Here is an 18,045-nt window from a genome sequence, read left to right on the forward strand (position 1 = left end):
AATAGAACAGTGCGGGGGGAAGATATATAGAAGTCGCTCTCCTGGATTTTAGATATGTTCTATGCTCTGTGTGAACCTTTTTGCAAGACCAGTGCACATTGAATTGTATAGTCAATACTTGACAAAATAGTCATTTGAACCACAGACTAGCGGAAGACTAATTTGAGTAACGGAATTGTCATATGCAACATACCTTGTTAATAAAAACAGGAAGCTGAGAGGGGATCAATTTGTTTCATTAAGGCGAAGAAGCTTTTTTTCATAACAAATGTTTTTGCAGTCATATCAACATTAACCACGCAAATGCATTAATTCACGTATGTTCACGTTTGAATTGAACATCACTAGTGGTAGGCCTGTATTTAACCAGGGCTAATCTTAGGTTTCCAACTCGTTTCATACATTTGTGTGCTTTCTTATTTCTAAGAGTAGCTGAAGTACAGTTTAAAGAACACCATGTGGCCTTGCTTTCCTTCTCACATGAAATGTTTTCTTTATGTGATAACAGTAGAATGTTTCTATTAGCTATAATTGTGCACCTCCAGGGTACATGCTGTCAAATGTATCTTGTTTGTTGCAGACACTTATAAATGTAAAGGTTGCTTAGAGAAACTTCATTTTACACGATGCTGCTACACTAAGGAGTATCTGTGTGCCTTAACCTGATTGGAGTGTTTTATGGCAACTATGTGTAGGTGTTACAAAGTTAGAAATTGTATGATGCAAGCTAGTGCAAGAGACATGAGAAGCAGGCTTGGCAGAGGATACTGGCAGAACCTCCATGATGCACATGAACATGCTTTTGTCCACTTCCTAGACAGTTTAGAGCACAGTAGGGTGTTCTCTATGGGAGAACTGATTTGCTTAACCATATGCATTTGAGACATCCTTATACTAATTTTGCCCTCTTGCATATATGACTTTGATTTTAACTTCATACATGCATTTATTTATTGATTAGTGATTAATACAATCTGATATCTTTTCAAACTTGTTATTCTTGTAATAAACCTTTTCATTCAAACAACTCAACTACTTTCTATCTTCATTGTGGAGCTCAGTGTGCCTCAGTAGTTGATTCTGTTTAATCAAATCGTGCATTATGGACCAGAATTTGCACTGAGAAAAATGCTACAGCAAAATTGGTAGCATAGGATGGTTACACCGAGGCTTAGAAGATTTGAAATTTGCACTGTGTCCAAAAAATTGCCCTAACCCAGTCTACATTACCGTGCTCCCATGGTGCATTTTGGATTATTGATGGCAGTCCAGCATTGCTGAAGTGCTTGCAGTGTCCTAGGGGTATGAGTATCAGTAGAGTTATACAATTTTGATTGTGAGTTGTTGAGTTATGGTGTTTGCATTTTTTGTATTTATCATGTTTTGAGAATGGTGTTGAATTTCGGTCCAAGAGGCCTCTGAGATAAATTTGAAGTGCGTTTTCACATTTATTGATGGTGCTTATGACGAGTAATGTGCTTGCTGGTAAGAGTTGAAGTTTAGTTTTCGGATTTGTCATTGTCCAAGATCTATGGATAGATACAGAGATATATTATTAAGATATATTGTTATACAGCTGCTACTAGTCTAATAGTTCAACAAAACATCATTATATAGTGACTAAGTATACCTTTATAATAAGTAAATGTTGGTCCAACTAGCTCACAGTACCACATTTAAATTCCTAAACCTGCAGAGTTGTAGATGCTGTCTGTAACCTTGAACATGACCACTCTGATTCCCAAGGAATTAGTGGAAATAGGTCTCACCCTTTCGTTTCTAATTTTTGCGTGCCAAAGCTATTAAAAGAGAAGACGCAATAATACATTTTCAAATGTTTATTGAAAAGATCTAATTCTTGTAAATAAAACAAACAGATTATTAGAAAGATGAGACACATCATTGATATAAGCATTATTAGAATGGTGAAAAACACAAACAATCCAATGATACTAATTGTTCCTAATGTTACTCCTACCTAATACTAAGAGTCCTATCATAGTGAGAGCATTCTGCCAGACTTTAGTTGAAATGGTGTAACCCCATACCTCGGTTAATGTCTGAGGAAGCCAGCCTCAGTGCATTAATAAATGCACCACATCTGTGTGCAAGCCTGTACACATCTCTGCTTATGCAGCTATCTTTCCTCTTAGGATGAATGTCGGTGTTAGAAATGGAGTCTTTGGTTGTCAGTCAGGTTACCCCCTGTCCAAGCAAGGACCCTCACTCTAGACGGGGTAAATTACACATAATCCAAATTATCCTGTGCTCACCCTCTGGTAGCTTGGCACTGAGCAGTCGGGCTTAACTTAGAAGGCAATGTGTAAAGTATTTGTGCAATAAATCATACAATAACCCCATATAGCACCACAAAAATACACCATACAGCGTTTAGTAAAATATATAATATTTATCTGGATATTTGCAGGTCAAAATGATCAAAGATGAAATAAGTAAATGTAGAGATATCACTGAAAAAGTGACATAAAGTGTTTAAGTCTTTTTAAAGCAAACAAAGTCTCTTTCAAGCACAAAGTACATGGTTCACGTGAAAAATCTCCTCAAAGGGCTGCAGAGGAGGAGAAGCGTGAAAATAAAGGGGTGTACGTCGATTTCTCGGGCTGGAGACAGCGATGCATCATTTAGTTTCCACACAGGGACACCTGTGCGTCGATTTCCAGCGCTTGGTCGTGGATCCTTTTTGGGTTGCAGGGTTTTCTGACGCCCCGGGGTCTCTGCTTGGAATCCTGGGCTTGCGGAGCGAAGTCACAAGCGCTGCGTCGATTCAGTGGGCATTGCATGGAATTTTCTCCTACATGGCAGGCGCTGCTTCGATTCCCCTCTGGAAGTCGGGCTGCGTCATTCCAGGTCAGCTGTGCGTCAATCCGGTGGGCCAATCGTCGGAGTTTCCGGTCTCAACGCAGGCGCCGCGCCGATCTTCTCCTTGCAAAGTCACGCTGAGTCGTTCCGGTTTGGCGTGCAATGAATTTCTCACCGCGGGGCAGGCTGTGCATCGTTTTGAGCCAGCTGTGCATTGAAATTTTGCTGCACAAGGAGTCCAGTTGCAAGAGTGAAGTCTTTTTGGTCCTGAGACTTCAGGGAACAGGAGCCAAGCTCTATCCAAGCCCTTGGAGAGCACTTTTTCACCACAGCCAGAGAGCAGCAAAGCAGCAGTCCTTCACAGAAAGCAGTCAGGTGAGTCCTTTGGGCAGCCAGGCAGTTTTTCTTGCCAGGATGCAGGCTCTGGTTCCAGTTTTCTTCTCCAGGAAGTGTCTGTGAGGTAGAGTGTCTACCCCAAGAAGTGTCTTAGGTCTGTGGTTTTGGCTCTTCTTCTTATACCCATTTTGGCCTTTGAAGTAGGCTTACTTCAAAAGGAACGTCTCACTTGATTGTGAAATCCTGCCTTGGCAGGCCTCTGGCACACACCAGGGGGTTGGAGTCTGCATTGTGTGGGGGCAGGCACAGCCCTTTCAGGTGCGAGTGACCACTCCTCCCCTCCCTCCTAGCACAGATGGCTCATTGGAAAATGCAGGCTACACCCCAGCCCCCTTTGTGTCACTGTCTGGAGAGAGGTGGAACCAGTCCAACTGTCAAACTAACGCAGACAGGGAATCCTCAAACAGGCAGTCACAAAATGGTTCAAGCAAGAAAATGCTCACTTTCTAAAAGTGACCCACAATCTTAAAACCAACTTCATTAAAAGATGTATTTTTTAAATTGTGAGCTCAGAGGTCCCACATTCCACATGTCTATCTGCTCCCAAAGGGAATCTACGCTTTATTCATGTTTAAAGGCAGGCCCCAGGTTAACCTATGGGAGAGATAGACCTTGCAACAGTGAAAACCGAATTTGGCAGTATTTCAATGTCAGGACGTATAAAATCCTTTAGTATATGTCCTATCTTAACCTTACACTGCACCCTGCCCATGGGGCTACCTAGGGCCTAACTTAGGTGTGTCTTATATGTAGGAAAAGGGAAGGGTTAGGCCTGGCACGTGGGGACACTTGTCTAGCCTAATTTACAGTTTAAAACTGCACACACACACACTGCAGTGGCAGGTCTGAGACATGATTACAGTGCTACTTATGTGGGTGGCACAGTCAGTGCTGCTGGCCCACTATTAGCATTTGATTTACAGGCCCTGGTCACCTCTAGTGCTCTTTACTAGGGACTTACTAATAAATCAAATATGCCAATCATGGATAAACCAATTAACAGTACAATTTACACAGAGAGCATATGCACTTCAGCACTGGTTAGCAGTGGTAAAGTGCTCAGTGTTCAAAAGCCAACAAAAACAGTTCAGGGAAAATAAGAGGAAGGAGGCAAAAAGTTTGGGGATGACCCTGCAAAAAGGGCCAGGACTTAAACAGGGTGCATACCTCTGCTAACTAGAGACCCCATTTTCTAACAAGGCATAAGCGCAAATTTCCCCAAATAGTCAAAAAATGTCTTAGCACTGGGAGGGGTGGGGTATAGTGGTGACACAGTCGGAAAGACCTAGCAAAAGGTTTGAATGTCTTAAGAGTCTTAGCACTGGGAAAGGGTTAAGTGTAGACAGGGTTGGCTATACTGGCAGAATGACTGGGAGGGGCTGTACCCAGCCTCAACTTGCATTTTTAAGGGCGTTGCCTCCTGCACACACAAAGGAACCTGACAGCAGGCCTGTCCTGCCTTTCGTGTCCCCAGTCAATTTGGAGCCTTGACAGGGAAAAGGAGAAAAAGTTTCCAGAAGAAGATATTGGTGTACGACAGAGAGCCCCCCCCCCCACACAAATGCTGGCATGAAGTATAAATATTGGACTTCCAGAGCTGCTCTTCAGAACATTTCGGGACCTGTGGAAGTTACAGAAGAAAGACTCCGTGCAAGTAGAGGTCTTTCCTCCCTGCTGCTGGAGGGACTTCCTTGCTGCCAGGGAAATAGGTCTGGATCTGCTTGTTTTCATCCCAGGCTAACAGGAGTGCCCTGCTGACCTGCTGCACTAAAACTGCCTGGACCTGCAACTGGACCTGCCTGAGCACTGCTGTTGGCCCCTGACTGGAATGAGCCCAGATCTCCAAGAGGTGTCCCCCCCTCACGTTGTTCACCCTTCGTTGACATTAGAGTTGTATTCCTCCCTGCTTAGCTGTGGGCCCCATCAAATCCGAGGCAGTGCGACGTGACCTTTCATCGCAACCCCTTGCAGCTCCTGATTGGTGGCTTCATCCAACGTGCCATGATGAATCTCAATGCAGGAATGTGCATTGCAGTACTTGCAGCTCCTGACCGGACAGATGTAGTGCAGTGCAGCTCAACACAGGACTTTGTGCCGCAGCCCCTGATCGGAATCGCCACAGCATTACCTGAAGCCATGCTGCTTTGCTTTCACTAATGACCGAGCTGACAAAAATCTCTGGAATGCACTTCTTAGTTTAAAGAAGACATTTATTATTACTTCACCACAAGGTCCCTAAAAAAGGATTAGTAGGTCGAAGGCACACATATAAAAATAGTCACAGCAATGAAAGAAAAATATATCAAAGTGATTCTCAACTGCAATGTACACAGCAAATAAATGTGATTACATTATAGCAAAAACGCAAAACAGAGGATGAAGTCAAAATTCATCACCGTAGGACCTGCCAAGGCTCTTCATCTTTCTCATGCCAGCAAGGAGATGACCTGTGTTCAACTGCGAGAAAGAGATATCCACCCTCACGGGACAAGTGTCTGTGTCACACATTTGGCGTCCAATCCTGACCGAGGTCTCGGAAATTCCCCTCGCTACTGACCAGGGCCACTTCTTTTATAGCTTAAACAATCATGGAAAAGCCTTCTGAAAGGCCCTTCCCTCTCAGATGTAAATATTCAAAACATGCTGGCTACTGTAGGTCAGAGTTGGAAGAAACATTTTTGAAAATTGGCCAACATTTCAAGACTCCCTCTTCCAAGGCCAACCTGTTCCCTGCTCTGAAAAAAAAATATATTTGCTTCCTTATCATGCTATCGGTAAGAGAAAATACGAAGAACACAAGCTTAGTTTACCATGTGGAAAAACACAGCTCATCTTCAATGTCTCAACTCCAATGTCTTATGCCACGATAAAGCCAATAGGCAGCTTAAACTGAATACAAAATGTAATCTGCAACTGGTGAACATTGAACAACTAATATGCACGTTGGTGAAACACAAAGTCAGTGGTCAAACCTACCTATTTTCACTACACATGCATTAAGGGTATTGGGTACAACTCTCAGCCAAACTATCCTGGTCCAGCTATCCTGCCCTCGGTTGGCCTTAACTTGTGACTTTTCCAGGTATAGTATGACCAATAACCGTGAGTGGTGGTTTATGCTTTCAGGTGCTATTTTTACCTGCTTTAAAGTTGAATATCTGTTGTTCTACGGAATGGATATTTGTCATTCCGGTGTCATTTTATTCATTACAATTTACTGTAGTTTTCTAAATTGGTTTAGGATTTTTCTTGCGTTGTGTTTTCACCTACTAATGTTTGTGTTGTGCATAAATACTTTACACATTGCTTTCTGCCAAGCTACCAAAAGATTAGCACAGGTTAATTTAGTGATTTTCTTTTTCTTTTTGTGGTTCACCCTGATAAAGATTATAGTTGTTGCCTGAGTGGGGCTTCCAACTCCCTCAACCAGTAACCCAATTTCTTACTACCATCTAACAGAATGTGTCTTGCTACCATCTAGGTTGCTAACAAACACCCCATATTGAAGTTTACCAGCCGGCTGCAGCAGGAAATCAAGTTTTGTCTTAAGGTGAGTTCACAAGTTCTTACTGTATGCCATGTTTACAGTCTACTTTCTGGTATGTCACTGTTTAACATGCTTTGCATTGTTTTGAGTACCCTTACATTGACAATACAACAGTTCAATAGACTTTCAAATGAGAATTTGCAAATATGCATACCTTTCCATCTCATTGTCACATGCAGGAGCATAGCAAACAGCATATTTTAACATTTGAATGACCTGTCTTTTGACCTTATTTGCTCTTGTGCAACATGTTTAATTTGCTTCGTGCAGACTCAGACCAAAGTAAATGTGAGCAGAAAACTTGTCCAATGCATTCTTATTTTTATGAGCGCACTAGTTTTGGCTCTTAATGCATTAGTGATTTAAGCATTATATTCTGTACTGTACTAAAAAATATGTGTGCAACGTCACACATAAACAGATACTTATCTAGCTACAAGTCTGGACTTTTCTTTTTTTTTTAATTTACCAATGCAACATCCCTCTTTTGTTGTATTTTCTGGTGGCAGCTACACAACTAATGATGTACTTAAAATATAAAAGACTTGGTTGACTGATAGTAGCCTGGATGTTGGGCATGGAGCTTTCTGGATCATGAATTTAATAGAGTGTATTATGAAACCAGATCACAAGTTGATATCCGATATTATATTTATCAGGAAACCACCAAATGTTAGATTCTGACTCCTTGAGTCGTGGGAGTAGGAAGAGAATAGTATTAGTGAGCGGCACGTCTTTATCTTAAGTTTATACTAAATCTCCAGGTGTCCACTTGAAGTTTAATTTATTTTAGTGTGTTCCATATTTTCAGATTTCAAAACATTTTGTCGGGGTTCCACCATCTCTAACATGGTTATTTAATCTGGGTTTTGTAGGACAGTTACCTGTCCTTCTTTCTCTTGCATCATTCTCCCATTGTATCAGCCAAGTTTCCTCAATTGTGCTTTGCCATTTCAGCAGTTTCCTATTTGCTGCTTTACAGCTCTATTTACCAAGACAGACTGCTCCAAATGTACAGCCGTCTAGGCCATTTAAACAAGATCCTAATTCAGAAAAACACTGGTTTGGCAGGTTCATTTTCAACTGCTGGCAGTTGACATTTAGTCATCCTAGTTAATTGTGCAGCCCTTTCACACAGTACATGTACTTGTTGATTATAAGTAGATGTACTTATTGTTTGGTAGTAAAACATGGGGAGTCACACAGAGTCCTCATCAGCCCAGCAAAACAGAAGTCTCACGTCAGAGGAGTTGTAGGACAGGAACTGATCTTCGGTTTGCCGTGTGCTGGGGGCCGGGGCTTCTCGGAGGCTGAAGATTTCCAAGAGGAAGAGTCATCAAGCCTTGGCAAAAGCAACAGTTGCACTGCATAGGGGAGCCAGTCCAGTGGCAGGAGCAAGGGCCAACAATCTCCCAAGGTGGCTAAAAGCAAAGCAGGGCCCAGAGGAGACCACAGACTCACCACTTGTGTTTCAGGATCTTCGGTGTCCAGAGACAGCAGACCCCACCAACCGGATGGCGATGCCTTGAGTTGCCTGCCGTTGCAGGGGAATGACTCCTTCACTCCAAGGGAAATTCCTTCTTGCTACTTGGTGCAAACAGAGTTCCTGTGACCCTGGAGATGCACAGCTTTGGATGTTGCAGAATTCTTGCAGGATCTGGGGAAATGGTTTTGCAGCGGGAGCCTTCCCACCAGAAGCAGACTTGTTCGGCTCAAGGCGAAGACCAGCAGCAGTTCCAGAGGCCAGGGGCAGAAGAGAAGATGTCTTGAAGAGAGTCCCTTCTATAGTCTTGCTTGATGAATCTGAGGACCCAACCAGGAGGGAGCCCTTAAATAACTCTAAAAGGGAGTTGGTCACGCTCTGCAGTCTCCTACCTATCAGAGAGGGTCAGGGACGTTACCTGCCTGACCTAACCAACTAGATACTCCCAGAGGCATCTGCCCATCTTATTTTCAAGATGGCAGAATCAAGTGGTCACCTTGCAAAGCTCTTGGCACCTCCCTAGGGAAGGTGCTAAACAGGGGGGTGGTCACTCCCCTGTCCTTTGAGTAGTTTCATTCCAGAGGGGAAACCGGGGTTCCTGAACTGGTCCAAATCAAATTATGCAAGGAGGGCACCAAATGTCGCCTCCTAAGCAATCTGGTGGGGCTCAGAGACCACCCCACCCCAGCGCTTAGACATCTAATACACAGGAAGAGGTGGTCACACCTCTCCCTTCCAGGAAATCCTTTGTTCGCTCCTCCAGCCTAAGCCTGGCTCATCAGCAGCACGACAGAACAGTGTCTGGGATCAGCAGCAATGTGGGCTGGCAGCTGGACCCTGTAAGCCTGCACATGCAGAACTGGGGGATTGCCTAGGGCACTTTCTATAGCCCAGGAGGCAGGGTGCACTGTGTTAAGAGTGAGGTTATATATACACAAGCATGTATGACCCTGTGATAGCATTTAAAACTTGATGCTACCTCCAGAGACCGGGGGCCATAGGATAACATAGGCTGACACCTGGGCAAACCCCAGATGTCCAGCTCCATGATGGCCCGACCGGCTTCCCCCATGTTTGGTGTCAAAAACTGTGCTTTTTCACCCTGAGCATGATTCTTATGCCCAGCGTTACCTAGCATGTTACCCTGGTGGCATCCTTAGAGGATGCCCACCATGTTTCCAGCTTTGTGCTGCCTGGGCAGGCTTGCCTGACATATTTTCCGCCAAGCGTCTGCCCTTCTGCTGGTTGTGCTAGCACTTCCTCCCATGATAGAGACAAAGGACCTTGACAGGTAGAAGGTCACACCTCCTCCCTCTCGGGATGACTAGTGTTTATAGTAATCAAGGTATTGAGCACAAAGGCTTTCACCGCCCTTGATAGGTAATCTCTTGTCCCCCACTCAAGGACAAAGCCCTTCCCACCTCGTCCAAGCTGTCAGGTGGGGAAATTAGTTATGCAGGAGGCATACACCTTTGAGAGGCTAGCCACACCTTTAGGGTGGACTAGGAGGTCCATACTTCCAAGGAAAGGTCCTGCCATCTTGACAAACCCTGAATCAGTGGATCCTGGGTAGAAAAGTGACGTACTCCCACAGGAAGTTGTCACCTCAGGGGGAGATTAGCTGCAGGGACCAGTAGCTCATTGATCACTGTCCCTCACACCTTTAACACCCCCAAACTAATATTTAAGGGGCTCCTCTGGCACCAGAACCTCCATTCCAACTTAGAATCCGAGAAGAGGCACAGAGAAGACTGCATCACTGACAACAGGACTTTGGACTCTGCTGTCCATGTTGATGTTGTGAAATGCTTTACACATGTTCCTCTAAGTAGCCTGACTGCTCTTTGCCACTCTACAGGACTGAGCTAAGGTTTACTGGTGTGAACCTGAGGTCCATATCTGGGTAATGTGTTAGTATTACATGGTAAGACCTCTCTAGCCATACCACACAATACTGCCACCTTCCTACATATACAGATCTTTTGTCCAAAACTTTTAATCAAAGTAACTACCCATTAGGATGATGCTTGTATTTATGTCTTGTATGTTATCTGTTAAGGTTTTTTGGTTTTTTTTTTCCACTATAACTGTATAACACATTTGCAACTTGAGTTTTTTTTTATATAATAATCTTCTTGTACTACTCAAATCAACAACATGATAAAAAAAATAGTTAACACACACAGGATTGATGTACTGTATTATGTGTTTTAAATTAAGCAATTGCTAGCCTGCAGGGGTTTCTTTTGTTGAGTGTGTATACTTAACTAACAAGAATCATAAGCCTAATAGTTTAAAATAACAACCAGATATTGGGAAATGTACACAAAACAAATTATCAGCTTCCTTTTCCATACGTTTATAATCTTTAAGCCAACTAGGTAACTTCCAAAGGTGGGCACTTCTTTTTTTCCCCTTCTCTTCTCATGCTCCTTAACTTTCCCCTCCCTCCATCTTTCAGGTTCCTACCACCACAAGTCTGAAACTGACATTGCTCATCTATCAAATCATTCCTATCAGTAATATTCCCATGAAGTGCATCACCTTTTCTGTCATTACTTACCACTCCATTCTACCACAAATATTCAGCCTTTCCTTCTATTAACCATCCAAATTATGTAAACTTAAATTTTTTTTCTGACTAAGTTTGATACCTATGCCCATATTACTGTGAAAAGTCAAATTTAAAACGTAATTTTCTTAATGCAGGCTATTTTAAATTGTACTCCCACAGCGCAAACTCCATACTAATCAAACCCAAATACCAAACAGAAAGCCTATGATATAGATTTAATATTTCCTTCACCAAATAACATTATTTAAAAAAAAAACCTCCTAAGCTTGCTAAGAAATCTTGAATACAGTAAAAATGTGTGCCAGTACCTCAGGCTTTTTTGTCAGCACAATTGCACATTAGCATATGGATCTTTTTAACCCAGGCTTCTCCAGCATTTAATGAAAAGGCTAACTGACTTGCCCGCATGATCATTATTCTTCTGGTGGTTGTTGGAAATATTAGGAACAGTAATCAGAAACTCCCAAAGACAGATCTAAATTTACTGAGTGCCTTAGGGATTCTTTCCCACTTAAAGAAGTTTTAATTTGAGCATAACATAGTCCTTTTCTCTTTTAGCATGAGTTTTATTAACCTCTTAGCATTGTAGGCCTCCAAAACTCTCCCTACAGCTCCCTCCCCAAAGCTAAATAATAAATGTTCTACTATTTTACATTCTCACACTTCTCAGTACCCAATTTGTTTGGCTGGGCTCATCACCCACGGTACGGGTTGGATACTGTTTTTATTGGGAGAATTGTGGAAACACTGAGTAATAGGAATTTTGTGGAATCCCGCAGACTGTTTGTTTCCTTCAAAGAACTATGAGGGAAGTGTATGATTTTACCTGAAATGTGATGTTTGCGTGGTATTCTGGGCATAAAAATATAGTGGGATCGATGCAAGCCACACCTAGGTCTTTAGGATCCATAAATGCCCAGGTTCATAACGTTCCTGGGTTGCCAGCTGACCCAGAGGGTGAAGAGTGAGGCCATTCACCCTGCCAAGTGTGTGTGTGAGGACATTGTGACATACTGCCACTCTGCCAGCCCATGTGTGAAAACAATCCAAATGTCCTCTTTCTTGCCATAGTAATGGGGATGCTCTAGACTCCAGGGGGCAGAAAGAATGTTGGGGCTTTAGGAGTGGTAATGTGGCCTGATGTCAGGACTGGCTAGCTCCACCACATTTTCTTTTTTACTCTTTAGCATCCACTGGGCTTTCTGCCTCCACTCCTCCCGTTGGCAGCTTGAGGGTATATCCTTCAGTCTTTCCCATGTGTAGGAAGACTGGTGGAGCTTTAGGAAGGGGGGTGGTGTATGGGCAGAAGAATTTTGCTGCTGAATGCTTACGATGAGAGTGGAGGTAATGTGGAGGACATGAAAGTCTCGCCCTCCACATTCAAGTGGTTACACAAGTAAGCTTGCATAACTCCTCTTTATAATTTATTCCAATTACGTATTTTGAAAACAAATGCTTTAGCTACACTTGAGTTTCAGCTATACTTGTCTTTTCTGTTTGCCATCAATCATTCAAGCCCATTGAATCAACATAAGCTACTTCCAAGTTAGGCAAACGATTTTATTTTTTTATTATCATAGGTTTTTCCAAATATTAGACTTCAACAATTCCTCTTTAACCTATATCTGTTACTTCCATTTCTCAACAATAATTATCTAATACTTTATATAAATCTTTTGCCATATTATACACATCATGATCATTGTCAAAAAAGCGGTTATCAGTTCATTTTTTCAGAGTATACCCATATCTTGTTAAACTTCATAATGACACAAATTAATTTTGAATATGTTTTTTCATTGTTGTATATTGTTTGCAATTTTTGTATTCATGCTGAGAAAAGGGGTGAGCTTTTCATTTTCCAATGAGTAGAGATTACCGATATGGCTAATGTCATCTCATTGCATTAGGGCTTATGCCCAATTAAGCTTTACTACCCATTAATATGGAAACTGGGAGTGGATTAATCTGAATGTTTATAGATTGCATTTCCAGGTTACAGAATCTATCCCAATACTCATTTAATTGAGGGCACGATCCAAACATTAGTGAGACAACCTAATGGTAAATTTAATTTGTAAAATGTCATGCTTACTTGATAATTATCAGAAGTGATAGTTTCTAAATATGAACGTAGAAACATGCATACCCCACAGTGCCCTGAAGATAACATTAGTGAACCAAGAGGAAATTCAGTTGCCTTGTTCCTCTTATCTGTAGCCCAGGGTGGTCTTATAGATAGACCAACATTATAGTCTATGAAACCAAGTAGAAGAAAATATTTTGTACAGTGCGCACCATGAATGGATGTATTGCAACGTGATAATGACGGAAAACGAGACTGTGAGAAATAAACTAATTGCTTGGGGTCACACAGTATGGTGAAGTTGGGAAGCCGAGACTGATGCCAAGTTTCCTGGTTTCACATTGTTTAATTTAGCCACTATATGTACATCTCTGTCCCTCTCCTGCTTTAAATAAAAAAGTAATGCTTTGTGTCTAGTTCTTTGAGCACAAATTCAGTGCATTGTGTTAAATACATATATTACAATACAAGGCTAATTTAAGGGAAGGTTGCGTACTTAATGTTGATATCACCTGCTTCTCCTAACTTAACAGAGACCCTATTAATTGAAGCTTAAGACCTCAGTGAAGACAATTGTACCTATCTGCAAACCAGAAAGTTTGGACGCCACAACAGATTTACATGTCTGCATCAGCACAGGTGAAGTGTATACCTTGGCAGCAGAAAGACATATAGCTCGCAATGTGCGGGCTTTGTGCATTTTGTTATATAGTCACTGGGACGGGGAACCAGAACCTGAAACAAGCATATGCAATGTAACGGGTTAAAGCTATTATCAGTTGTATACTCCCAACCAGACTTTTCTTGCCTCATTAAATGGAGAAAACAAAACACCAGCGCGATCACACTGCTAAACAAGTGAGATCGCGCTGTGAAAAAAAAGAAAAAGTAGTCCTAAACCGGACGGAAAACAGCGAGCCTCGTATGTTTTCAGTAATTGGTCGCTGCACTCGATGAGGGCTAACCAATGGAAAAGGCATGACATATTTATGGCTTCCACTAATGAAAGCAAGCAGATTTTAAAAGGCAAGCCCACAAACCAATGAAAGACACTGATGTGACATGGATGGGGCTCCGAGCCCTTTTTTAACTACTACAGCGTCTCGCAAGCGATACGCATGCGCAAGCGCATGCTACGTAGGCTCGACCCTAAAAAGACGTTCTGGTGCTGTGAATATGCCTAAGTGGGAGAAAAAAAGGGGTAGATTTGGGGAGGGGGGAGGTGTCTGTGTTAAGCAATGTAGGGGGAGTTGGAAAAAGTGAGGGTAGAGCAAAGGCCGAGACTTGGCGCATTTGCAGCCAAAACCTCCTACCTTTTTTTCCGAATGAAATTGCTGGTCTGTAAAATTGGGCCTAGTGCTCCTAGTTCTGAAAAAAACTTGATGTGGGGACACCAGGATAGTTATGGTCAGGCGGAGCGATATCCATCACTCTGATAGCGCTCAACCTGACTAATAATTGGGACTGAGTGATGTGTGAAGGATAGGGGAATATTTAGTTTTTGACTGCACATTACAGCGGTTGCCTTTTTTTAATTTTATCTTTTTATTTTTTTATAACCCATTTAGATTCCCTCTGCAGCAGTAATATTGCCTAGTGTCATCCTCTCCAGACGGCTTTCAAACTCTTAGAGCATGTAAGGAATGGACATGTGTAGTTCTGTAAACCTCCATCCAAAAATATGATTGATACTTATAAAGGCGTAATCCTAACAAGACTGTATATTATTTGCTTTTCAAAAAAGAAATTGTCAATGTCGTCAATTAAGGTCATAAATTCTAATCATAGCTATCGAGGACTGATACAATTTCCTAAAGCTGGCAATATTTGCAAGGAAAGTGGAATGTGGAAAGACTACAAAAAAATCTATCTGCCTGTCCTAGCGACCTCACTGCCAGCCTACCACACTCAGAACGCCTTCTTATTAATGGTGTATTCTCTTTGGGAAAAAAATATTTTGCAGGAATATTCTCCCTCAGGCAACGGTTCAACAACTTCAAAAACTGCGCTCTGTCTGCCATATTAATTATGTTCCTACAATTAAAATGGCAGTCGATTTTTTTTTTTTTTTTAAAGAAAACAAAGATGGAAATAATCAGACCGACCGAGGGAGCCGTGATTAAAAAGGAGTATCGAGTATGTGTGCACTCTGCCCTGTTTAGTCCCACAAGTCCTTGAGGGCCTGATGGGTGATGCTTGTGACCACCGTAAAACAGATAACAAGGATTAGCAAAGCTAACAGGTTTGGAGTTGGCTGCCAGCTTTTAGCTTCGTCAGTACTTGTGTTTTGTCTGGATTTTGTAAAACGTTATTGTTGGGAGAGCTGCCGTGCCTTCAGCAATATAAAAATAAAGACATTCTTCAAAAAACTAAATATTTTTTTAATCTCAAAATGCACAATTAGTAATTCGTGGTTCCGAAAGTAACTATTTTGTTTATGGATGTCCTCCTTGTGAAAGAGCAGACTTCTTATACTGAAATAGCCCCATGCCGTGTGTTGTAGTGGGAGGAAGACACATCTCAATGACACAATAATAAACCAATGGATGAAGAGGGCTGCTTGAATGCCCCTGCAGGTGGTATAAACTATGTTGAACCTGCAGCTCACCGGCTCCCATTCCCTTAGGGATTTCTCCACTTTTCATCTTCCAATGGTACATAAAACGAATGCCGCAGAATGGGGTTAGGAGAAACATCTGTTATTGCGATTTATAACGATGAAGTAAAGTGAGTGTCCCAAGCTCAAATTGTGCTCACGGTTGGTCTTGGGCCCATCTGTGTTTAAACCCATCCACTCTCACAGGCACTGCTCTACAGGTGCGTGGGACATCAGTTGAAATGGTGCCTTATTTTCCTTACACATTTCTGTGAAAATGAAGAAACGTGAAACATGAGTTTGGTTTTTGGAGATTACCAGGCAGCTGCTCACTTCAGTGTAACTGGAAAATAGTGGCACAGAACACAATACCGAGCATTTCCATTTGAAAGAGATCAAATGTGTGCAACTAAAACGTCCCACACGAAGAAGTCTGTCTTCATCACTAATCTTGAAGGTACAGTCATTTTAAAGTTTATTTACACAAGGCTTTAAATGTCTTCTCATTTTTTTCCAGTTATGTCCTAGAATTCACTTCCTCACTTGGCGCAATGTGTGAAGAAAAAACAGCCACAAATTTCCCATATTATGTACTGTTGCAGAGCTGTGTACTGTTGCATGTTAGACAGACTGGTTAATGACAATCGTAGCCTGCAGCTTTCATCTGCCATATGACACCCTTCAGACTTGTGTCTTCTGTGGAGTCTTACCCTTCTTTTCAATATCCTTATGCTCCGCAATGAAGGTATTAATGACTTTAGCTTTTGCAGTTATACCTTTAGGTCTTCCACCCTAAAACTGAAGTACCACTAGTAATAAAGCCCAAAATATTCGTGAATGTGAGAAATTGAAAGAAAATACACCGACTCATTTATACACTAATTTATTAACTCATACATGCACGCAAAGGCTCATGGGCCCACTCACACACCCATTTTCAGACCCACTCAGACACTCACGTACCCACTCCCAGATCCACTGAGCGAGACAGGCCCTGTGGCCAACCTCCACTGTGCCTGGCCAAAGGCCTTGCGTGGCTCAGGGTTATGTGGTTATAAGAGCTAGGCTGCAAGGTATGGCTGCAGGCCAGGCCTTGCAACCAACCCCTGCCACGCATGGCAATAGGCCGTGCGCAGCAGGGGTTGGAATAACGTATAGTAATTAAAATTACTTTACATTAAAAAAAAAAACATAGAAATTCACTGAAAAAAAACCTCTAAGGTAACTATAACTCGCACCTTCGACATGCACAGTTTTCTTATCAATAATTTTATTGCAAATGTTGCAGTGATAATATCAAAGATGCCATACAAGATCTCATCAATTAATAATATGTGGAGTAATTAGCTCTGCATGGTGAAGGCACGAGTTATAATTACTTTAGGACACGAGTTATAGTTATTTGAAAGACATCTAACTGCTGAATTTCTATGGTTTTATATGAGTAAATTCAGAACCTAACTATAACGTCCCTGTAACCTTTGTTTTATTTCAGTGAATCTGTGATGCATGACTCCTCAAAGCTAGGTAAAGTCCTGGCACTTGGTTATACTTTACAAATATAGTAAAAACAAACTATTTTAATCGAAGCACCCTTTAAGTCTGTGCCATGTCACACTGCCTTGCCTGCCTTTTATTTGTGCCAAAACTGTTTCTAGTCTGTACACCCTAGCTTCGAGTTTTTCTATCTTTGATCAAAAGGTTCTAACTTTGCTGGACTGCACTTCTTTGTCCTATGTTTATTTTTGTGTCTGAAACATATTTGATAATGTTGTGGAAATATCATTGGTCTGTTTCTTCCATATTACCATATCACTAGCCTTGTAGAATGCAGTAAGTTCTGTACTAGCTGTAGTAGGTCCTGATTTGCATTAAATAAGCTGTTTTGTCTGCCATTTTGGGAATCCAATTATGATGATGTTTTAAAATGTTTTGTTTTCCCTGTTAAAAGCACCATGGCAAGTTCCAGAATGCTGATGCGTGCTGTCAGAGTTCTTGAATTCGGTGGCCCTGATGTGGTTAAAGTCCAGTCAAATGTTGCGGTACCCAATCCAGAAGACTATCAGGTGGAAATGATTACTTACAAATGCATATAATCACTGTGAACGATGATTTATAACAGATGAGTCGATTCAGAAACGAAAGCAGACCCCTTAGGAGGCAGGCGGTCCCAGTCATACAGCTGTCAGGACTCATTACCGCCACTGCAACTTAATATGAATAGAGGTACCCACCACTCCATCTTTGATGCCATAAACTACCTGCAGATAGTGTGCTGATTTGATATCTTCATTTGAACGCCATTTCGGGTAGTTCAAAATGCACATATGGTTTTTATGTTCTTACTAGTTATTTTATTACAAAAGATCACACTTAAAACCGTAACGCTACCTGCTGTTTTCGGAATATTGCTTTATATTTTGTTGGTTGCTCTGCTGAGGCGTGTATTGCAGTAGATCTGCCATTAAGTGAACATTTGAGGTTCTAGTTTCTGAGGTCTTCAGGGGCTTCTTCACATCTTTAATTGAGTTACACATAAAGA

The 18,045-nt window shown here is 41.8% G+C and overlaps 1 protein-coding gene across 5 annotated transcripts in view; it reads left to right on the forward strand.

Moving 5' to 3' along the window:
- Positions 1 to 18,045, forward strand: part of CRYZ (crystallin zeta) — a 124,059-nt gene that overhangs the window by 2,337 nt on the left and 103,677 nt on the right. For all 5 annotated transcript variants that reach the window (XM_069232430.1, XM_069232431.1, XM_069232433.1 and 2 more), the window contains exons 2-3: positions 6,698 to 6,766; positions 17,455 to 17,569. In XM_069232430.1, coding sequence (XP_069088531.1) covers positions 17,459 to 17,569 — 111 coding nt within the window. In that variant the 5' untranslated portion in view covers positions 6,698 to 6,766; positions 17,455 to 17,458. The remainder of the gene's footprint in view (positions 1 to 6,697; positions 6,767 to 17,454; positions 17,570 to 18,045) is intronic.

This window comes from Pleurodeles waltl, chromosome 4_2, assembly GCF_031143425.1.
Source record: "Pleurodeles waltl isolate 20211129_DDA chromosome 4_2, aPleWal1.hap1.20221129, whole genome shotgun sequence".
In the NCBI taxonomy this organism is placed as follows: domain Eukaryota; kingdom Metazoa; phylum Chordata; class Amphibia; order Caudata; family Salamandridae; genus Pleurodeles; species Pleurodeles waltl.